This window comes from Otolemur garnettii, unplaced genomic scaffold (assembly GCF_000181295.1).
Source record: "Otolemur garnettii isolate 467f Iridium unplaced genomic scaffold, OtoGar3 scaffold00104, whole genome shotgun sequence".
Lineage (NCBI taxonomy): Eukaryota > Metazoa > Chordata > Mammalia > Primates > Galagidae > Otolemur > Otolemur garnettii.
This window is the reverse complement of record NW_003852499.1, coordinates 5,557,231-5,580,618: the sequence shown is the minus strand read 5'-3', so window position 1 is coordinate 5,580,618 and position 23,388 is coordinate 5,557,231. Positions and strand designations below refer to the sequence as shown.

The 23,388-nt window shown below is 50.3% G+C and overlaps 1 protein-coding gene across 1 annotated transcript in view; it reads left to right on the top strand.

Moving 5' to 3' along the window:
* The window catches only part of TEAD4 (TEA domain transcription factor 4), a 44,947-nt gene that overhangs the window by 5,663 nt on the left and 15,896 nt on the right, over positions 1–23,388 (top strand). Inside the window, exons 2-8 of the mRNA XM_023517121.1 lie at positions 12,455–12,519; positions 12,940–13,002; positions 17,117–17,245; positions 18,263–18,306; positions 18,794–18,849; positions 20,862–21,001; positions 21,700–21,873. Coding sequence (XP_023372889.1) covers positions 12,455–12,519; positions 12,940–13,002; positions 17,117–17,245; positions 18,263–18,306; positions 18,794–18,849; positions 20,862–21,001; positions 21,700–21,873 — 671 coding nt within the window. The remainder of the gene's footprint in view (positions 1–12,454; positions 12,520–12,939; positions 13,003–17,116; positions 17,246–18,262; positions 18,307–18,793; positions 18,850–20,861; positions 21,002–21,699; positions 21,874–23,388) is intronic.

The window sequence follows — 23,388 nt, the reverse complement described above, 5'->3', positions numbered from 1 at the left end:
ATTAACACCTGCTATTTCTGAGCTGAGTCTCCCACTTTTGTTGGCCCTGGCCCTCCTTTTGAGCACCTCTCACCCCTCCAGGGCCAGCTCCTGAGCCTAGGGTGCTAGCCTTCTGCTCACGGCTGCTTTCATTTTTGCCCTGTCACTGTCACCCTCACCCTGGCATTGCCAACACCAGCCACTGTGACCTCCTTTGGCCAAGCTTGCTGCTGGCCCCTGTGTACAAGTGGTGGGAGGTGAGGGCACACTCTGCCTTCCCTGCTCCTGCCAGCTCAGTGCTGGGCCTGCGTGGTCTGGCTTCTCCCTCCTGCTCTCTGTAGGCCTGAGCTGGCTCTGAGCCGGGCTCTGCATTCCCTCCTTTCTACCCTTCACCTGCCCCATGCCCCACCCGCTCAACTTCCTGAAGGTTGTTCTTGAACTTCCCAAATCTTTCTGGTCTCTTCTCTTTCCCTCTCTCTCTGGTTTTTTCCCCCAGGCTCCCAGGAGTGCCATCCTGTGGAGACCCACTCAGTTCTCATTAAGTGCCCACCCACCAGGGGCCAGGCCAGTCTCCTTTCTGTAACTTCATGGCCTACTGGAAGAGCAGGAGAAGCACCTTTGGAAGGTTAACTACCCAGGCAGGCACTGATGTTGTCTATAGCAGTAAAACCTGAGGGCTAGGTTATCTCGAAAGTTTTCCTGAAGGAAGTAGAACTGAGCTGAGTAGAAGGGTGTGGGTGCTTGTCTGTTTTCTGTTGCTTACAACTGAATACCTGAAACTGGGTAATTGGCAAAGGAGAGGAATTTATTTCTTACTGTTACAGAGTCTGAGAGGTCCAAGGTTAAGGGGCTGCATCTGTTGAGGACCTTGCATCTGATGGGGACTCTGCAGAGACCCAAGCTGGCATATGGTGAGGGGGCTGGCTCAGGTCTCTTTCTCTTCTTAGAAAGCCAGTCCCATTCTTATGATAATCTATTAACCCATTAATCCATGAATAGATTAATCTGTTCATGAGGGCAGACCCCTGTGGCCCAGTTGCCTTTTGAAGGCTCCACCTCTCAATGCTTCCACATTGGGGATTACATTTCAACATGCAAGGACAAATATCCAGACTGTAGCAGTGCCCTAGGCAAGGGGGCGTGAGAGAGAGTGTGAGTGATGGCCTGGAGGCAGGACCTTGCAAGGTGGTTTTGAGGGGCCCCAGAGGAATATCTCAGAGGTGACAGACTGTTAGAGGTGAGGGGACCCCCCTCATTTTGTGGGTGAATCACGTGGCTAATAAGTGGCAGAATCAGGCTAAGGTCTTGCGCGCTAAGGGAATGGGGCAGATGCGCTCCCGCCCTGCCCCCTCACCAGGACCTCTTCCTCCAAGTCTCTGCTGCCCCTTACTTTGTCACTGTCTGGGTTTCTAGCTCCTTTTATGCTCTTCCTTATGGCCCACAACCCTGACCTCAGGCTTCTGAAGACATGATATGAGTGAGCTTAGGTTCAAGTTCACATCTAATCTTTGCTCCTGAAAGCTGGTGTGCCCTTGGGCAAGGTTTTTTTTTTTGAGACAGTCTCACTTTGTCACCCTTAGTAGAGTGTCATGGCGTCATAGCTCACAGTAACCTCAAACTCCTGGATATAAGCAATTGTCTTGCCTTAGCCTCCCAAGTAGCTGGGACTACAAGTGCCCCTCACAACGCCTGGCTATTTTTAGAGATGAGGTCCTACTCTGGCTCAGGTTGGCCTCAAACCTGTGAGCTCAGGTAGTCCACCTGCCTCGGCCTTCCAAGTGCTGGGATTACAGGTGTGAGCCACCACACCAGGCCTTGGGCAAGGTATTTAACCTCTCTGAGACTTACTTCCCTTATTTGTAAAATGGGCATGATACTACTGATAGCTTTTGGGGGGACTATTCTGATGTTATTTATTTTATTCTGGGAAGATAACCGTTGAAACCATTTTGTGTGTACAGTCAGTCACATTGAGTACCTTTACACTATGCTACTGTTAGCCCACTGTCCATCTCCAGATCTTTTTCATTACTCCAAATAGAAACTGTACCCACTAAATAATAACTCCCCATTCCCCTCTCGCCCCAGCCCCTAATAACCTCGGTTTCTATTTTCTGTCTCCGTGAGTTTACCGATTTTAGGCACTCCGTAAAAGTGGAATTATATAGTATTTGTCCTTCTGTGTTATTTCACTTTCTATATTGTCCTTCCAGGTTGTAGCTTGTGTCAGAATCTTGTGCCTTTTTAAGGCTGAGTAATATTCCATTGTATGTCTGTGCCACGTTGTGTTTATCCCTCCGTGGATAGACATTTGGATGGTTTCTACCTTTTGACCATCGTGACTGATACTGCTGTGAACATTGGCATACAGGTATCTGTTTGAGTCCCTGCTCTCAGTTCTCTGGGGTGTATAACTAGGATTGGAATTGCTCACTCATATGGTAATTTTATGTTCAACTATTTGAGGAACCACCAAAGCATTTTCCATTGTGGCTACATCACCTTACATTCCTATCAGCAGAGCACAAGGGACCTAATTTCTCCACATCCTCACCAACACTTGTTGTTTTCCATTTTTTTGATTATAGCCATGCTAGTGGGCGAGAGGTGATATCAGGTTTTCAATTTGCGTTTTTTAATGAGTGGTGATGTTGAGCATCTTTTCCATGAGCTTACTGGAATAAGACACTGCCTTCCAGTGTTGCTGTGGGGATAAGATCACAGTAGGTGCCAAGTACATAGCACAGGGCATGGAACTGTCCTCAGGGAGCTCCCAGCTTAGTGAGGGAGCATGACAGAGACCACGAGAAAGGCACAGCACAGGCGCAGACCCATTTGAGGTGTCCAGGCGGGAACAGACACACCCACTTGGGTGGGGATCAGAGCAAGCTTCTTGGGGCTTCTTGGGGCCACAGCCTTGAAGCCTGGCTAGGCTTTCACCAGAAGCCTCAGAGCCCTCCAGGGACAATGGTGGTAACAGCTCGGATGTCAGGCCCAATTGCCGCATTCTGGGACTTCAGTCAGAAGTTCCTTCTCCACAAATAGCCTCCTCTGGCCCAGGTGTTTATGGCTTCATTTGATCCCTGAATAGAGAAGCCCCCACAGGCCACTGGGGTTTAGAACAGGACATGGAGGATGGGCCCAGCCTGCAGGGCTGCAGCATGGAGCTGCCCACTCCCACCAGGCCTCCAGACCCCCACTGAGGGTCTCCACATGCACTTCGGTCCCTTCTCAGGTGGAGATGCTCATGCCCTCAGACTCTTAGCCCTTTTTAATTTTGAAAACTAATGACATTCATTATAGAAGGACTTTATTAACTTACTAATAGTGATAGCTGGCTTTACTGGCCCTCTGCTAAGTGCCAAGTTCTTTCTTTATGCCATTTCATGTGTTTACGGCCTGGGTGGGGCTGGTGTGTAAAGGGGAATTGGCCACCAGTACAGACAGGGTTGTGCAGATGGGGTAGCAACTTTAGTGGTCATGTGTGTGTGCTGGGATGTCTGCTAGGGGGTGTATAAGGCTGAGTGTAGGGTTAGGAGAAAGTGGTGGAGAGTCTGTGTGGACCCTATGTGGGAGAGTGCTCTACCTTCAGCCTCTGTTTAGACCAAGGCTTCCCTGTCTCTATCATCTCCACCAACAGTCCCCCACTCACACCCCCAGTGGGGTGTGACTGTAGATGTGAGCTTTGTGAGCTGGGGGTGGTTAGACACATACCCTCTGACAGATGGGCCCCCTGGCTGGCAGGGGCATCCTTCCCAGCCCCACCCAGGCCTGTTCTGGGGTTGGCCAAGGCCACCTGCCACATTGCAATGCCCAGCTGCTGGACTGGCCACCTCCTTCCCCAGCCTGTGATCTGAGGCACCAGAGGGAGAAAGGCCTGTAGGTAGGTATACAGCTAGTGGTGGGGCTGAGACAAGGACACAGGTCCCCCACCTTCCCCCACCTCACCTGGATGGTCTACAAGTTTCTTAGTGGTTCTTCTTTGCTGGCCTTCACTGTAGTGCTCTGCCTCTGAGCCTACACTCGTGGTATCTACATCACCCAGGCCACAGTGGCTTCCCCGAGCTCTGGGTAACACACCCCATGAGAGAGTGGAAAGTGGCAGGCAGTTGCTTAGGTCCAAATAGTCGGTTCTTCCTTTAGTACCTTGGTCAGGGGGAGAGGTCGTCAGACATCCCTGAGGACTTATTTCATCCAGAGACACAGGGAATGGGGGGGTCAGTCTGCAGAGAGGGTCATAATGGTTCCATGCAGAAAACACCCACATCACAGCCAGGGGAGAGCACTGTGGGAAGAGCAGCCCCTGTGTAAGAGCCAAGAAGCACCATGCACAGCCTTAGGAAACACATTCTCATGGTGCCCAGGATGCTGACAAGCTGTGTGCTTAGGAATGAATCATCTTTTCTCTTTCTGGGCTTCATTCTTTTTCTTCCTCAGGGTAGACAGGACTTCTGGGAGCATTCAATCCAGCCCCTGCTTCTAAGAGAGGTGGCCTCCGATCCCATGTTCAATAGACATAATACTGTGTGGCAGTAGTTAAGAGTTGGGCTCTGGGCTTGGCGCCTGTGGCTCAAGTGGCTAAGGCACCAGCCATGTACACCCAAGGTGGCGGGTTCGAATACAGCCTGGGCCTGTCAAACAACAATGACGGCTGCAACCAAAAAATAGCCGGGCGTTGTGGTGGGCGCCTGTAGTCCCAGCTACTTGGGAGGCTGAGGCAGGAGACTCGCTTGAGCCCAGGAGTGGGAGGTTGCTGTGAGCTGAGATGCCATGGCACTCTACCCAGGGGGACAGCTTGAGGCTCCTGTCTCAAAAAAAAAAAAAAAAAAAGAGTTGGGCTCTGGAGCCAGACTGCATGGATTTAAATCTCCAGTGCTTGCTGGCCCTGAACAAGTTTCTAAACCTCTCTGTACCTTGGTTTCTCTGTCTGTAGCATGGCTAATAGTACTAGCCTCATAGAGCTGTTGTGAGGATTGAAAAGGCGAATGCAAATAATGGTGTATATGCACAGATACTTGTACAAATAAGGTGTACAGTAGCTGACCCCAGTTAAGTGTTCATTGTTGTAAATATTATCACAAGGGTAAAAGATGATAGCAGTTCCCTCTGTATGTGTAAAGCCTGGATTAGATGCCAGCTGGTCCAGAGGCAGGGCAGTAGGATGGATGGAGTGACCTCTGGAGGACCCCAGTGGCAGGAAGGAAGCTGCTTGGTCCCCTGGTGCAGCACACCCACAGAAACCCAGCACATCACTGAGGGGAGGGGGAGAGGGAGCATTCTCAACAAGCAGCACAAGGCCGGGCTGAGGTGAGCCAGCAGCAAGGGGCAGGAGGCTGAGGCTCCAGAGACATGGGGGAAAGAAACACAGCTTAAGGGTGGTGCCTGGGGCTCAAGGAGAAGGACGCCAGCCCCATATGCTGGAGGTGGCGGGTTCAAACCCAGCCCCAGCCAAAAACTGCAACAAAAGAAAAAAAAAAAAAGAAACACAGCTTGAAAAAATACAGACCTAGAGGAAATTATGCCAAGTGAAATATGCCAGGCACAGGAAGACAAATGCCACCTGATCTCTCTTATAGGTGGACTCTAAAATAATCAGACTCACAGGAGAGAGCAGAATGGTGGCTACCAGGGGCTGGGGATTGAGGGTGTGGGGAATAGGTCAGAGGGTACAAAGTTCCAGGCAGCCTGGAGGACTGAGTTTTTTGAGACCTATTTTGTGACTCTAGAATAAGATATTATATATTTTTAAAGTACTAAGGGAGTAAATTTCCTACATTCTCACTATGAAAAATGATAAATAGCTGAAGAGATAGGTGTGTTCATCAACTGGATGTAATCATTCCACATTGTCTGTATTTATTGTTCATCAACTGGATGTAATCATTCCACATTGTCTGTATTTATTGTAATGCCACCTTGTACCCCATCAGTACAGGCTGAACACCCCTAGTTCAAAAATCTGAAATGCTCCAAAATCCAAAACTTTATTTTTTATTTTTTATTAAATCATAACTTTCTAGATTGATGCATTTATGGGGTTCAGGGTACTGCTTCAACATACAATATGAAATGTTTACATTGAACTAAGTAACACATCCATGACAATTATACTCATTTCTTAATAGTTTTGAAATGTACCATTGCATCATGCACATCAGGTGAGGCCCCCTCAAATACCCTCCCTCCTCCCATATCCCACCTACCCTCCTCTCTCTCTTCTCTTCCCTTCTACTTTCTGGACCATAGTTATGTTTTGCCATTGGTATGCGTGTGTAGGTGGTTATATATTGATTTCATAGTAGTATTGAGTTGGATTCTTTTTTTCCATTCTTGAGATACTTTACTAAGAAGAATATGTTCCAGCTCCATCCGGGTGAACATAAAAGATGTGAAGTCTCCATCCTTTTTTATGACTCCATAGTATTCCATGGTGTACATGTACAACAATTTGTTAATCCATTCATGGGTCAACGGGCACTTGGCTGTTTTCATGTCTTGGCTATTATGAATTGGGCTGCTGGCTCGGCGCCTATAGCTCAACCGGCTAAGGCGCCAGCCACGTACACCTAAGGTGGCGGGTTCGAATCCCCAGCCCGGACCCGCCAAACAACAATGACGGCTGCAACCAAAAAATAGCCAGGCGTTGTGGCGGGCGCCTCGGTTCCCGGGAGCCCAGGAGTTGGAGGTTGCTGTGAGCTGTAATGCCATGGCACTCTACCCAGGGGGACAGCTTGAGGCTCTGTCTCAAAAAAAAAAAAAATGAATTGGGCTGCAATAAACATTCTGGCAAATGTCTTTGTTGTAAAATAATTTTTGATCATCTGGGTTTATACCTAGTAGAGGAATTGCAGGATCGAATGGTAGGTCTGTTTATAGTTCCTTGAGTGTTTTCCAATCTACTTTCCGAAAAGGCCATATTAGCTTGCATTCCCACCAGCAGTGTAGAAGCGTTCCCTTCTCTCCGCATCCATGTCAACATTTGTAGTTTTGGGATTTTGTGATGTGGGCTAATCTTACTGGAATTAGATGATATCTCAAAGTGGTTTTGATTTGCATTTCTCTGATGATTAAGGATGATGAGCATTTTTTCATGTGTTTGTAAGCCATGCTCCTATCTTCATCAGAGAAGTTTCTGTTCAAGTCTCTTGCCCAGATAGAAATAGGGTTATTTATTCTTTCCTTATTGATTAGTTTGAGTTCTCTGGATTCTGGTTATCAGACCTTTGTCAGAAGCACAACCTGCAAAAATCTTCTCCCATTCTGAAGGCTGTCTGTTCTTTTTACTTACTGTGCTGTTGGCTGTGCAAAAGCTTTTTAGTTTGATCAGATCCCAGTGATGTATTTTTGGTGTTGCTTCAATTGCCTGGGGGGGGGGTCTTCCTCATAAAATATTCTCCCAGGCCAATTTCTTCGAGTGTTTTTCCTGCACTTTCTTCTAGTATTTTTATAGTTTCATGTCTTAAGTTTAAATCTTTTATCCAGTGAGAATCAATTTTTGTTAATGGTGAAAGGTAGAGGTCCAGTTTCAGTCTTCTACAGATCGCCATCTGGTTCACCCAAACTTTTTAAGAACTGACGTGACATTCAAAATGCTCATTGGAGCATTTTGGATTTCAGACATTTAGATTGGTGATCCTCAGCCAGTAAGTATGTAATGCAAGTATCCCCAAATCTGAAACACTGTAGTCCCAAGCATTGCAGATAAGGAATACTCAACCTGTATATTATAGTAAAAAAAAGAAGAGGCTGGTACAGTGGCTCAAGCCAGTAATCCCAGCACTTTGGGAGGCTGAGGCAGGAGGATTGCTTGAGCCCAGGAGTTTAAGACCAGCCTGGGCAATATAGTGAGGTCTGATCTGTAAAAAATTAAAAAAATAAAAATTAGGGTGGCGCCTATGGCTCAAAAGGTTAATGTGTCGGCCCCATATGCCGGAGGTGGCGGGTTCAAACCCAGCCCTGGCCAAAAAATAATAATAATAAAAAATAAATAAATAAATAAAAATTAAATGAAAAAGAAAATTAGCTGGGTGTGGTAGCATGCACCTAGAGCTGTGATTTTCAGCTGGTGTGCCATGAGATGATCGTAGGTGTTCCATGAAGAGTTTTAAAGATCATTAATTAAATTATTTTTGAAAGAAGTTTAAAGCACAGTAAGCATAGTCTTTTTGTCAGTGTTTTTATTTCTTTTTTTTTTTTGATTGCATAAAAATGCTGCCTTTATTAGTAAACAAGAGGAGGTTGAAACTGTGCAGTTTCTTTTTTTTTTTTTATTAAATGATAGCTGTATACATTAATGCAAACATGGGGTACAGTGTAGTGTTTTCACATACATTTTGAAATACTTTCATCAAGCTGGTTCACATAAATTTCATGTCATTTGCGTAGTCATTGTGTCAAAACATTTATATTCTAGTTCTAGAAAAGTTCACTTGTACCCTTGTTAGACAGATATACAGGTGATCTTTCCGGTCACCCTCCCACCACCCAGCCGCCCTTCTCAATTTAAGTGTGTCACAGAAGTTTAACTATAGGTTCCAATGTGCCATGAGATAAAAAAGGTGGAAAAACACTGGCCTAGTGGCCTCCCTCTACTTGGGAGACTGAGGTAGGACGATCATTTGAACCTCAGAGTTTGACACCAGCCTGGGCAACACAGCCAGACCCTTTGTTTACCAAAAAAAGAGAGAGAGGAAAAAAGAAACTGCAGAGGTGGTTGAGCTAGCCTTGCACCCCATGGTTGGCTCCTGCCTGTTCCCACTCCTGGCCTCTCACCTGGAGCTGAGATGGCTCTTCCTAGCAGCAGAGGGCAAAGGTAGTTGTGGGGCTGGGCTGGGGCTCCTGGCACAGGAGGCTGTGTCCTTCGGGATGTTTGGAGTAAAGGTGTCAGCCAGTGGGAGGGCTGCTTACCATTCTGCAGAGGAACTAGTGCTGCCTTAGGGGGCCTGTCCGGTCACTGGGAGGAGTTTCTCTTAACTGAGCATCCTCTCTGGGCCAGGCATCGGCCCAGGTGTGAGTACCTCAGCCAAAACTTAAACCTGAGCAGTTGGTCCTAGATCTCCTGCCAGTGGTCTGGGTGTCATTATCTGGCAGATAGTTATAATCACCTGCCTGTTGTAGGGAGGAGGTAGATTTACTGTGAAGCTAATGCTGCCTACGCTTAGGACCTCCCCACACAGGCAGGGCCCCTTTCAAGTCCCTAAATTTAGCTTTTACAGCAGCTTTATTGGAGTATGACTGACAAACTATACAGGCTTAAAAGTAGACAGTTAGATAAGTTGACAGGTGGGCACACCTATGAAGCTGTCACCATCATCAAGACAGTGAACATACTCAATACCCCAGAAGTTTGTAACCTAATTTTATATTTTTAAATATTCTTTTTCTCAGAGCCTCCTGCTTTAGGCTCCACAAAATTCTGGATTTGCTCAATTTGTACAGAAAAACTCAATGAGACCAGAATAAGAAAGTGCTTTGGAAATTATATTGAACTATTCAGAAGTTATCTTGTTTTTTTTTTGGAGATAGAGTTTTACTTTGTCGCCCTGGATAGAGTGCTGGGGCATCATATCTCTCACTGCAACCTCAAACTCTTGAGCTTCAGCAATTCTCTTGCCTCAGCCTCCCAAGTAGCTAGGACTAGAGATGCCACCACAATACCTGGCTATTTTTAGAGATGAGGTCTCACTCTGGCTCAGGCTGGTCTCAAACCTGTGAGCTCAGGCAGTCCACCTGCCTTGGTCTCCCAGAGTGCTAGGTGTGAGCCACCATGCCCGACCATTTCAGAAGTATCTTAAGTAAAAGGTTATTTGCATTCATTTAACTCCCCCCCTTTTCTTAGAAGGCTGAAACAGACATCTTACTATTCATTCCTCATCATTCACATGACTTAAAACACTCATTGAGAACCTACAGTGTACAGGCAGTTTTCTAGGTGTTGGGTATATAAATAATTGAATAAACAGACCAAAAAAAAAATCCTTCTGATGTGGGTGGGGACAAGGATGGTACTCAAAATAACTAAGTACATTGCACATTGTGCTGGAAGGGACTGTGGGGACAGGTGAAGGCAGTGAGAAGTGCTAGGATGGTGGTGGGGGTGATTTTAGGCCTCAGTAGGGTGGTTGGAGCAACATCTCCAAGAAAGTGGTACTGGAAGGATGATGGGAGTGTGGGTTTCTGGGACACAGTGTTTCCTGGAGGACAAAAAAGAAGCACAAAGGCCTTGAGGTGGGGAGTCGGCCCAGCATGTTCTAGAAATAGTAAGAGGACTGGGGCGGGGGTGGGTGAGATCAGGGAAGTGATTGAGCTGAGGAGGGTGTGGACCCTGTAGGGGCTTCCAGGCCACTGTAAGGACTTTGATACTGTAGTCTGAGGGAGATGTGGGAGGCCATGGAGGGCTTTTGAGTATAATGGGATCACTCTGGCTGCCGCGTTCAGAACAGAGTGGGAGTAGGGATTCTGTGTGGAAGGCAGGGTGGCGATCTAGGCCAGAGAGCGTGGGAGCTCGACCCTGGAGGATGAGGCAGTGAAAAGTGTCTGGATTCTGGGTATGATTCGAAGGTAGAGCTGTGGCAAACTCCTGCATTCATCATTCAGTAAATAGGTGCCAGCAATTGGAGATGCAGGCTCAAATGGAAGTTAAGGGTCTAATAGGGAAAGGCAGACACAGGTGAGTTGCTATGTCCCAGATGCTGTCGTCCCCATCTCTCCTGCTCTCCTAACCCCAAGATCTGCCACTCACCCTTCTCAACACTGTATCCACCAGCACTGTCACCAGCTTCCCGGCTCTTGGGAATCTGCCCTCCTTCCTCATCCTTTTCCTTATCCTCAGACTAGTCTCTGAACTGGGCTTGCTTGTGCCTAAAGTTCACTCATTTTACAGAAAGGGAAATTAAGCCACAAAGTTCTCATTGAGCCAAACTTCAGGTCGGTTTCCCGAGGCTCTAAGAATTTGATAGGAAAAATTTTAAAGGAGCTAGATTTAAGAAGAGAAGGCAAGGACTTGCCAAGGTCTGATAGCTTGTTCCTGGAGCTGCTGGGCTAGAACCTGGCTTTCCAACTCCCAGTTCTGTGGTCCTTTTTTCAGTGACCCACTGGTGATGACTTAGACCTGAGATTCAGCGTGAATGCCTCCAACTAGACTTACGGTAGAACTGTTGAACACTCATTGGACTGCCTAAAGAGCCTATGGAACACCGTGTCCTGGAAAGCGTTGAGAAGAGACACCTGTGCACTCAGGGTTTTAGGTGCAGACCAGCCCACGGGCAGTGCCCCAGAGTCTGACTTTCCCCTTCTTCCTTCTTCTGACACAGACAGGCCAGTGCTCCCAGGCCAGCAAGTCTTTCTGGCACACTGGACCTCTCGAGGGTGGCCTCTTAATTCAGCCTTGGCAGAGGGGAAGCCAGCTGGGGGCCAGCTTGGCCTTGGCCATGCTGTCTGGTTACAAACCAGGTGACAGGCAGCCCACTCGTGTCTCTTGCCCTCTGCATGGACAGCTTCCTCATGCAGCCAGTGCTGGCCCTCTAGCTTAGCAGGACAGGGCAGGCTGGTTGCCCCAGAGGTGGAACTTGGAGGTGACAGTACCCCCCATTCAAATCCTCTTACTGTCCCTCTCCCCAGTGGCTGTTCTTCCATAGGGTCTAATCCTATCCAGTGGTCAAGTTCAACTGAGCGCCCACTTGGTCACCAGCCTGAACTGTCCTCTGGACACATCTCTGTCCTTAGCACACGCTGGACCAGTTGTGTGGGCACTTGCCACTACGTGGCAAGCTCTTAGAGAACAGGGCACCTCTTTTTATAATCTCTTCTATCACGCTAGCAGCCATGGAAGTCTCCTTAGTTTCTGGGATCTTTCCAGCACAATGGCATTGGGCCCACGCTGAGCGCTCGGCATCATATACTGACAGGTCAGCTGAGGGACTTCAGATGTGCTGACTGGGTTTTCCTGGACTGAGTGAAGGGGCTCAGGCTTCCTCCCAGGGGACACTCAGTATCTTGGCACTTATACCCCCATGCCCACCACTGGCCCTGACAGGACGAAATGTTTGGAGGGGCTAGTGTATTTACAGAGGCTGGAGACTAGGAAGTCCAACAGGGGAGGGCCAAGGGTCAGGGTCTCCTGGAACACCCCACTTGTGCAGGAAGCCTCAGGTGCGAGCAGAGGTAAGAGGAACAATGGCAGGTGTTGTAGGAGGCATTGGAAGCCCCGAAGCTGTGACTGGCCAGCACCCATGGGCCTGGAGAATCCCCCCCTTCATTGTTCGTTTTTAATTCCATCAGTGAGGCCTTAGTTTCCCTTGCTGCTGGGAGATCCTCTGACCCAAGGAGGGCAGATAGGACTCTGCAGAATCCTGAGCTGACATCCCCACTCAAGGTGGACAGAAAGTGAGGAGAGGGCTCCTTGAGGGGAGGGAACCTGCACCCTTCCTTGCTTCTTGTCTTCCCCCCTGCTGAGGGGCTGTTGGTGTCTCCACAGGTCGGAATGAGCTGATTGCCCGATACATCAAGCTCCGGACAGGGAAGACCCGCACTAGGAAACAGGTGGGCCCTAGGGGAGAGGCCACACCCCAGGGACAGGTGCCCAGGCACTAGCCCACTCCAAAGGGTCCAGGCCCTCTTAGGACCATGTGGGATGCGTTGTTTCTGGTGGGCGTGTCATGGGCTGTCTGGCTTTCTTGGGATTTCTGCTGCCATCACTTAGGGAGTCGGCAGCCCCTCCTCGGCCTTCTCCCAAACACTAAAACATACAGCAGGACATTAGCAATTCACTTTTGAAATATTTGCCAAACTCTGGATTAGCAAGACCAGGCTGGACTGAGGGCTCACAGGTTAACCTTTTCATTTACTCATTCATTCATTCATTCAGTCCACAAATATGGGCAGGTGGGTGGAGAGCCAAGCTAGGGGTGTAGGACATCTGGGAAGCAGAGACAAGAGCCCTCTCTCCCATCCCCTGTGCAGGTCTCCAGCCACATCCAGGTACTGGCTCGCCGCAAAGCCCGCGAGATCCAGGCCAAGCTAAAGGTAAGGCACACTATGGGGTAGGAGGGGCCGTAAGTTGTGGGCCTACTACTGGCAGAATATGTCTCTTCCTTGGGATCAGGGGCTAGCTGCTAGCATGTGAGTCTGTGCTTCTCACTGTTGAGAGTCAGGTTGAGCTCATGATCTCTTTGAACACAGGGAGGGCCACTTGACCTTAAGCTATGTGTGTGTATACGTGTATGTGCCAGGCTTTGCCCTGTACACTGGGGAGCTACATGGCTGAGAGCAGCAGCATTGCCCTCCAGACTCTTTTCCCTGAGGAAGGACCTCCTTGAGCCACTGTCTCTCTTAGGAGCCACACTGGCCTCTTAGTGCCATCTGCCAGAGCCTGCAGGTGTGGCAGGACAGAGAGAGCACCACGGTGGGGGTGAGGCTGATGAATCCTTTCCTGCTTTCTGTTCTCCGGGACTGGCAATTCCTTCCTCTCCCTGGATCACCCCACATTGCAGGCCTTCTACTGATAGGTGACTGCCCTGTGGAGGGTCAGCTGTTGCTGGGATTCCCCTGAGGACAGCCCCACTCCCACAGGAGTCAGACCCTGGAATGAGGGGCCTCTTTGATGAACACAAGAAAGGAATAAGTAAGCTCTCCATCTCAAAGGTGAGAGCAACAGCCACCTATAGGGGGATCTAACATTTGGGGTATTAGGCTAGACCAGGAGTTTATAAGTATTTTTTTAAAGCAATGGAAGCCCTTTTATTTTTACTTTTTATTATAAATAAAATACCACCTCAATATGCTATCAAGAGGAGCTGTTCCATTAAAGTTGGGTTGGCAAGGAGCAGGCCAGCATCCAGCCTCTTGTACCTGATGACACTTGAACCTTAGAGCACTTCAGAACCAGTTTAAAAGGTCCCTGGACCAGGTGACCTTGAAAGTCCCATCTGGCCCCATAGTTAGATGGGGCCTGAAGCTGGAGTCTCAGCAAATGGGTGGGATCCATGGACCTTTCTGTCTCCTAGGAAGCCACACCCGGCTGCCCACTCAGTTCCATCCCCTGCCCTTAGCCCAGCTGTCCCCCACCCCCACAGCTGTGGCCTGGCACTTTGCTCCTTTGTCCCCAGGACAGCTGGCTGGGCCTCAGCTGTTCAGCCCTCCCTATCAGGCTGGCTCCTGTGCCCCTGGAACACCCCCGGCTCTGGAGCCCAGTGTGCTCTTCCTTTTCCCTCTCCAGTCTGCCTCCAAGTCCCTTGGACCCCAGTGGGTGATCAAAATGGAGAATAGACTTTCCAGTGTTATGTTTAGGGTAAGCAATCCCTTGAGGGATGGTGGTAAGGCCTATGTGTGCTTCAAGGAATTGCCTCTGTCCTTGTCCACAGGTTCTGATTGAGGGCCAAGAATAGCCTTCAGTGGATTTCTGGACAGGCACTAAAGGAAGCCAGGAACCCCTTCAGATATGCAAATGTGCATGTATATCCATGTCTTCTTGGAGAGATTGGTCTGAGGATTTTGTCATATGCGAGGGGTCTGGGACCCAAAGTAATTAGGCTCCAGAGTGGAGGTCAGGTAGAAATCCTTGGTTTCAAAGCTTGGCTCTAGCACTGGCTCTGCCCTTGGGACCAGGGGTGCTAAGGCAAGTCCCTGGACCTCCTTAAGCTCCATTTGGTTTCCTCATCTGTAAAGTGACAGCTTGGCAGAGTGCTATCTGAGTTCCCTTTCAGCGGCAAATTCAGTGGCTCCCTGGCCCTGTTGCCTGACCACTGTAGTCACTCCCCGTAACGTCCTTCCCACTTCCTGACTCTGGCCCTACCCTCTGAGGCCCATGGTTTCCTGAGCTCAGTTATTTGTTTGGTCCGGGTATCCGGGAAGGGATGCAAGTTGCTGGCACTAAGCGGATGGAGCTCTCCGGCGTCATAATGCAGTTCTTAATCACAGGTCTTCAGGCTTGCTGGAGTATAGCCTGCCATGTCCTTCCTGTCCCCCTGGAGGGAGAGGCCGGGGTAAGGGGCTGGCCTGGGTGTGCTTGGAACTTCCCTCCTGGAAAGTACAAGTATCCTTGGGAAGAAGCACACCTCAGACTTAATAGCTTAGCCTCTGGGACCAAGGCCCAAGTTTGGCCCCAGAAGGACAGTGGGGAGAGAACCAAGGAAAAACCTCATTGATCTCACTGTTTTGTTCAAGTTGAGGATGACCTCACCTCTCAGAATGGCCCCCCTGTGCCCTCTATGGTGCACGCTGGTGCTATGAGATCCTACCATATCTCCCCACCTCCCCTCGGTCTGCACAGACCCCTCTGTGCTAATCTTGGCTGAGCTCCCAAGGCCCACTGTCACCACCATCAGCACCCTAGTCACCCAGATTCTCTGAGCCTCAGTTTCTTCATCTTAAAATAGAGATCCTACTGGTCCTGCTGACCTCACAGGGGTTCATGTGAGGTGGCACTCTTGAGAATCCTCTGAAGGCCATTCCGTTCCACCCTAAGTAGATTAGGAAGGTCTGCCATGTTCTGGGTCCACAGCCACGCATCGCCAGCCATTGGATGGGCCACCTGCACTCTACTGAGCCTTACAGCCACAATGCTAGCCACCTCTGGGCTGGCATGTGGACCAAGTAAAGTCATCCTTGCCTGTGAGCTGCAAGGAACTCCATTGTTCTCAACTTCTGTATCACTCAAGGGAGATCTGGGTGTACCACCTTAATTGTTATAAATTATCAAATAATAATTCATTTATTTTTACCATTTAAAAAAACTCATAAAGATGTAGTTTGGGTATTTTTAATTTTTTTTTTTTGAGATAGAGTCCTGCTCTGTCACCCAGGCTTAAGTACAGTGGCTTTATCATAGCTCCCTGCAACTTCAAACTCCTGGGCTTGAGTGATTCTCCTGCCCCAGTCTCCTGAGTAGCTGAGACTACAGGTATGAGCCACACATCCAGCTGATTTTTCTATTTTTTTTGTAGAGATTGGGTCTTGTTCTTGCTCAGGCTGGTCTCAAATACCTGGCCTCAAGCAATCCTCCCTCCATGGCCTCCCAAAGTTCTAGGATTACAGATGTGAGCCTCCAAGTCCTGCCATGATACAGAATTTCTAATTGGAGTTCCTGAGTTGATGTAATCAAGCCATTTAGCCCCAACACAGTTGCCCACAATGAGTAATACTTGCTTTATGTGTTGTCTTATTTTGAGCAGTGGGAACCACTGGCTCGTACAAGTATAAAAAATTGTGTGTTTGTTGTTTTTTTTTGAGACAGAGTTTCACTTTGTCACCCTTAGTAGAGTGCTGTGCCATCATAGCTCACAGCAACCTCCAACTCTTAGGCTCAAGCGATTCTCTTGCCTCAGCCTCCAGAGTAATTGGGACTACAGGCGCCTGCCACAATGCTGGACTATTTTTGTTTGTTTGTTTGTTTGTTTTAGCAGGCCCACGCTGGATTTGAACCCACCAGCCCTGGTGCATGTGGCTAGTACCCTAACCACTAAACTAAGGGCACCCAGTCTAAAAAATTGTTATTACTATTACCAGTATTATAAAATGGCTTTCCTAATCGCTTGTTTAGGGCCTGTGAGAGTGAACCTGTTGTTCAAGGACTTTGAGCCCATGGAAGGTAGACAGCAGGTTTTTATATTCTGACACTTGAAAGATTGGAAATTCATTGGTGCCCACAGTGCCAGGGGAGGCTCCCAGACAGGGCTGAGGCAGACAGGCCACAGGAGACTGTCTCACATCTCCAAACAGCCTATATGGCCAGGGATGATCCTTCCTATGTATTCAAGGAAGGATCCCAAATGTATTTAGGCATCTTCTATCATGAGGCACGTGCTGAGCAGGAATGAGCAAGGCTTAAAAGGCCTCTGTTGTCAGGTGTCCCCACAGTTTGTAAAATGACGGATGCAGTCTGGTAGTCTCTATCTTCTCTTCAAGCTCTGAAAAAGGCAGGGCAATTATTGTGTCCCTTTGACAGATGAGGAAACTGATGGGGAAACCAAGTGCCTGATCAGTTGCAAAACAAGTTTATAGTGCTGCGTGGACTTACCAGCTGGTCCCTCACTCTGGCCATTGGCAGTGGGACAGCATCCTGACCCAAAGGCCAGATCCTCCTTGTCTCAGTCCTACGAGCACTCCCTGCTGAAGGCCTCTCTTGCAATGTCTCCTTCAGGACCAGGCAGCCAAGGACAAGGCCCTGCAGAGCATGGCTGCCATGTCATCCGCACAGATCATCTCCGCCACGGCCTTCCACGGTAGCATGGCCCTCACCCGGGGCCCAGGCCGCCCAGCAGTCTCAGGGGTAAGTGGGCAGACGAGAGCCAGAGGCAAGCCCAGTCCTCTCTTCCCTCCTCCCACTTGAGAAGAGCCATAAGCATTGGCCAGGAGAGAGGGGGAAGAAGGGAACAAGGACCAGTGGCCACGCTGAGTAATAGCTTAGCTGATACTGGAACCAACTTCTTGGGCTCCTCAGCAGTAACTCAGCAGATCTTTCACAAGGTGGAAAAGGGACCATCTCCATGAGCTGGCTGACTATCAACTTTGCAGTGTGGACCCAATTTACAGATGAGGAAGCTGAAGTTCAGGGGCCTGGAGCTGAAGCCTGGGCCTTGGCACAGCATGATGTGTCTCTGAGCCAACTGTGCCACACAGCCTCGTCCCCACTCCTCCTTCCCAGGGACTCAGCCCCTCCCTTTTTCCAGGTGAAGAACTGATGTCCAGGAATAAACCCTTGTTTGGATTTTTAATTTTTTAGCCATGGCAGGTTGGGCAAACTATCCAAATAGTTCTCAAAGGCTCCTCCTTCCCAGAACTGCCTCCTCAAAGGGTTTTCTTGGCTCTGGAGATCAAGGGGTCTTGGAGGCACACCTAGTCTACCACCCTAGATGTGTGGGAAGGGCAGAGTCAGGCCCCAAGTGCTGTGGGCCTCTCTATCGTGGCACTTTCAAAGGTGTCCCAGAGAGCACTAGTCCATTAGCATGTTAAGTAGATAGGACCCAAAAATGTTTCTCTAGGTAAGTAAATTTGGAACACTTAGGAGTAAGTGGGTTGCTCGACTCCAGGACTCTGCAGAGCCCTGAGGGCTGGTACGCGTGTGGATCTCCCGGAGGAGCACAGTGTGCAGCACTGGCCAAACCTGGGTGTTATTCCCCAGAGCACCTTATCAACAGCCTCTCCAGGGACTAGTGCTCCTAAAACACGCTTGGGGATGCTGCCTGTCAGCATTCACCAGCTGGAGAGGAGCACCCCCATGCTCTGCCCCACACATGGGGCCTTGGTTACATGCAGGCTGTGCTAACTGTCACTTTTCCCTCCTCAGTTTTGGCAAGGAGCTTTGCCAGGCCAAGCCGGAATGTCCCACGAGTGAGTATGGCCTGGTTTCTGCTACCAGTTGCTCCCTGAACTGAACTTGAACCCATAAAAGCATGAAATTGAGCCTGGCCTTAAGGGTGGGATGGGCCCACCTCTGGGGGTGGGGTCAGCCTTGGGGGATAGCCTTGATTGTAGGGAGCCAGCTCTCCTGCTCTCAGGCATCACTGGGAGTCTGTGATGTTGACACCTTGGGGTGGCATTTGCCAACCCCCCAGCCTGTCCAGGATGTCGGCAGGGCCGGACCATGAGGCCCAAGGGAAGGAGGCTGGGATTCAGACTTGTGGCTGGCCTGGGATGGAGGGAGAGCGGTGTGGATTTCCCCAGCAGACATGCTGCTTCTGTGGATTGGCTGCAAAACTTGAGGGAGTTGATAGGGCAGGAAGCAAGAGGCCAAAGCCCACAGTGGGCATTGGACCTTGCTTGAGGCTGTGGGGCCGTAGCCTGCCCGTAGCTGACACCTCTCTCCTCTCTCCTGCAGTGTGAAACCTTTCTCTCAACAAACCTACGCTGTCCAGCCTCCACTGCCTCTGCCAGGTTGGTCAGCAGTGCATAGCTGCCTTGCATATTACAGCTCTATGGCTCCTGTCCCAGGCACCCAAAGCATGCCCCTCTTAGAAGCCGCCCTGTGGGATACATCTCAGTCTCGTGGCTACTCCCCATTTCTTGCACCCAGCATGCACATCACAGCCCCTTCGGGTGCCTTGACTGTCCCATTCCCAGCTGTACTCAAGGTTTATGGGGCTGTCCATGCAGTTCAAAGGACAATGTCAGTGGCAGTGTGTTCAGGCAGCTGCCTCATGCGGCCACCCTTGTTGCTGCTTGTGTACCGTGTGCACCTGGGCTCCTGGCATGGCCTCCCTGCACTTACCCACATTTTCAGGCTTGGAGACTGGCTGCCTGCCTTCATTCTGGCCCTCGGCCCCTTGGGTTTTGCCTGCGCTGACCTGCTGCCTCACAGGTCTCTGGGTACAGCTTTCTCTTAGTCCCACATGGAACCCAGTCCACCCTTCCTCTGTCCACACTGACCCTGTCTTCACCCAGGCCCTATGAGCTTATGCCTGGGTTAACTCAGTAGCCTCCTCATGGCTCCTTCTACCTTGTCCCCTCTCGTCATTCTGTGACTCGCAACCTCAGCAACCTGGAGCTTTCAGGATGTGATCCAGCCCCACTGCAGGGCAGTAGCTCTCCAGGTAGCCCCTGCTTCCTCCAACCTTTTTCTCCGCCGGACTCTGCCTCTGGGCGGAGGCTTCCTGGGCAAGGTTTCTCTAACCTGCCCCCACCCAGATTAGGTGCCTCACACCTTCGTTTGCCCAGCCCTGGAAACTCCTCATTGTCATTGCTTGTCTCTATCTGAATGGCACACAGTGATCCCTCAGTAAGCCATGATGGGACAGAGGGGACACCTGGTTCGGCAGGTGGGTTAAGCACCGGCTAGTGTGTCCAACATGGCTCTCTGCCTGGCCTCTTCCTGGTCCTCCTCTGTCTTCTCTTCTATATGCTCTTGGGTTCCTTGCCTTGGCTCAGGGCCCACCCTTTCCCAGATGGGAAAACCAGGGTCATCCAGAGTTCTGTCCCAGGAGCCCCTCTCATGCTACGCTCTCCTCCCTGCATAGTTTTGCTTCAGGCCACCTCACCTTCCACTGGGGAAGTGCAAGGCCTTGCTTCTCAATCTGCCCACCCCTCCCCACATAGGACAAGGACCTTGCAGAAGTGCACATCTCACTATTTCACTGCCCTGGTTGACCTCCCCCAGCAGCTTTCTGACTTTCCTGGACTCTCAGGGCACACTCCATCCTGCCCAGCGTAGCTTCCACCACCTGGTTTGCTGCTGCTGGCCCCAACCTGCCCTTCTCTGCACCTGAGCTCCCAAACTCCTCAAGCTGGTTCACAGCCCTGCATGTTTCCTCTGCTTGGAACACCCTTTCCTGTTTCACCTGGTACTTCCTTTGTGTCCTTCCTGACTTCTTTCAAGCATCATCCTCTTTGGACAACCTTTGTGACCACCCCGAGGTGGCTTAGGAGCTCCTCCTTGGTGCTAGGTGCATGCACGGCCTGTCATTTTGTGTCACACTGATCTTTTCATCAGTAGCTACCCCGTGTCTAGTGCCTCTTCTGGGCTGGGCCCTGTTCTGGGCATGAGGAGACACCTGTAGGAAGAACCAAACAGAAAGTGTCCCACTCTCATGGACCTAGTGCCCTCTTGCAATAGTTGATTCATCTGGTTATCTCCCTGACTGGACCAGAAGTTGCAAGAATCTAATAGTGCCTGCTCTGGAAACCTTCTCAGACTAGCAGGCCCCTGGCCCATCTCCAGAGCGCAGACGTCCTTGAGTATGGCTCTGTGCAGGGGCCTGAGAGGATGAGTTGGATCAGGCTTCACCAGGGGCTTCTCCTGGATACTCTGGCCTGTGCCTTGCACTCCCCTTCAGCACCCTGCTGGGAGGCCCCCCAGCCAGCATGGGTCTCTCCTAGGAGGCCTGGGGTCCTTGCAGAGGGGTTGGCTGAGGGTCTATGGACAGGTTCCATGTACTTCTCCCACTGTGCAGGGTTCGAGTCTCCTGCAGGGCCTGCCCCATCACCCTCAGCACCCCCGGCACCCCCTTGGCAGGGCCGCAGTGTGGCCAGCTCCAAGCTCTGGATGTTGGAATTCTCTGCCTTCCTGGAGCAGCAGCAAGACCCGGACACGGTAGGCCCTGACTGAGCCTGGCCAGCCCCCTCACCACCAACTCCTCAGGCTCCTTTCTGCCGGCTCCTGGCTTTCTTGCTCTGCTTCTCTGCCCTGCCCCACTTTGGGACTTAGCTTAGGTTTCCTCTTCCTTTCTGATCTTCCCTTTCTCCCCTTCCCCGCTCTTCCCCAGCCTCCTCTCCTTCCTTCCTTCCCTCCTCATGGCTTCCTCCCCCAGCTCTCCTGGGCAGTCTCCCTCCTGGTTTATCCAAAGTCACTCCTTCCCAGCCCACGCTGTTCCAGCCTTTCCCTGGCTCTGGGGGGACAGCCAGGAAGCCAAGGGGCCGCCCATGTCTGTTCCACATCCTGTGGGAGACCAGTCTGCCCCCTTCAATGTCCTCTGTCCTAGGCGACCAGCCTCACTTACAGAGGCCAGGCTGACTGGATGCTGAGACCATCTTAACTCTGACATGTTCAAACTTACCTTTTCACTAAGGAATCCATTAGCCAGACTCTTACTCAAAAGCCCAGTAGATAGAACAAAAGAAATAGATTTCTACTGTCTCCATTTTACCCATGGGGAAACTGAGGCCAAGAGAGGTGAAGTGACTTCTCCGGGTCATGCGGTGGGTGTGCCCCTACCTGGCTGCGGGCCCCGCTGTGGCTGTCCATCTGCCCTGCTGCTCCCTGTCTCCCTCAGACCACTACTCTCTCCATAGTACAATAAGCACCTGTTCGTGCACATTGGCCAGTCGAGCCCAAGCTACAGCGACCCCTACCTCGAAGCCGTGGATATCCGCCAGATCTATGACAAGTTCCCAGAGAAAAAGGGTGGTCTCAAGGAGCTCTTTGAACGGGGACCTTCCAATGCCTTTTTTCTTGTGAAGTTCTGGGTAAGACCTTTGATAAACTCTTCCTTCTAGCCAGCCCAGTATGTCTGTGAGAGTGGGGAGAATGGGGGGAGTAGGAGAGGGTGCCCTTAGAAAACTGGTGAGGGTGACAACTGTGATGGAGGAGCAAGCATAAAATGGCCATCAGGTGGCGGGACCTGTACCAGGGAATGGTGGTGATGCCAGAGCTCTGGGCTGGTAGAATGAGGCCCTTCTTGGGCAGGAAGTGGAGCCATAAGGAGGAGAGGTACTGGGAGGCCTTCTGGGAGACACTGAGGGGCTGGGTGAAGGGCCAGCATGGAGCACCTTAGTTACCTATGTTTTTGGATGGCAGATCCTCTATCACTTTAGGGCCTGGAGTGGGGCAGCTAGTCCTCCAGCCTCATATCCAAGGCATGCTGGGCTGGATGGAACTTGGAGAAGGGGAGTGTGGAATTAGAGTGGGTCACCCAGCCAACGATGCTCTGAGGTCAGGCTCCCACCCCACCCCCACCCCAAATAACACCCACCTGTCTTCTCAAACAATCCAGCCCATAGACTTGGCATCTGCTGCTCCACCCACCTCACCCCTGGGCAGGTCTCCTCAAAGACCTGGGGGCCAGGAACATGCAGAAAAGGGGTGCAGGGGAGGGAGGGGTACAAGCAGCACCAAGTGCAAAACCCACCCGTGGTGACGAGTGCGGGAGATGAGGCTCTGTGAGTGAGGCTTTGGGTGTTCTCAGTGCCCACACAGCTGAGTCTTGCCACCCACATTGCTTTCCCTGTTCCCTCAGTTCTGTTAACTTTCCCTTTAATGCCTCTTAATCAGAGATTCTTACCCTTCGTTTGTTCCGAGACTCCTGTGGTGATCTGAAAGCTTTATTTTTCCTAGAAAGAGGCATATTCACACAGAAGTTTATATGTAATTCCAGGTGGTTTGTGGGTTCCTGGATGGCAGCCCCCACCTAGCTGTCACCCACAGCGAACCTGGGAGGGCTGGCTATCTCCCGAAGAGGAAGTGCAGGAGCTGAGACTGGAGTCCTGACTGATGAGACGCTTAGTGCCTGTACTCTGCCAGCAGGGTGGAGGTTGGACTCGGGCCTTAGGGATGGGCAGATCTGTTAGGCAGAGATGGGAAAGACTGTTCCAGTCTGGGGGAGTGTGTGAGTTCTGTAAAGGCAGAAGGAAGTGGGCTCCAGAAGGGAAGCTGTGGGTAAAGATTTGAAAGGGGGAATAATAGGAAACAAAAGTGGGAAGGTGAGTTAGATCTGGAAAGTCTTCATCATATTAAAGTCTGACTTTTAATCTATGCTGCGATGAAAAAGAGATGATATTTTACTTTACTTGATCTTTAAAAATCAATTCATGTTCATAGTTAATATTATTAATAATCCTAAAAAGCTTGTTTAAAAAACAATATAAAGTGTCAAATTCTTGTCCTTCTTCTACCCACATCTTAATCTAACTTCTGAGGCAGGCACTATAAATTTTAGCTGTTTGTTCTGGGCTTTTTCTTCTTAGGCTCTTAATAATATACTT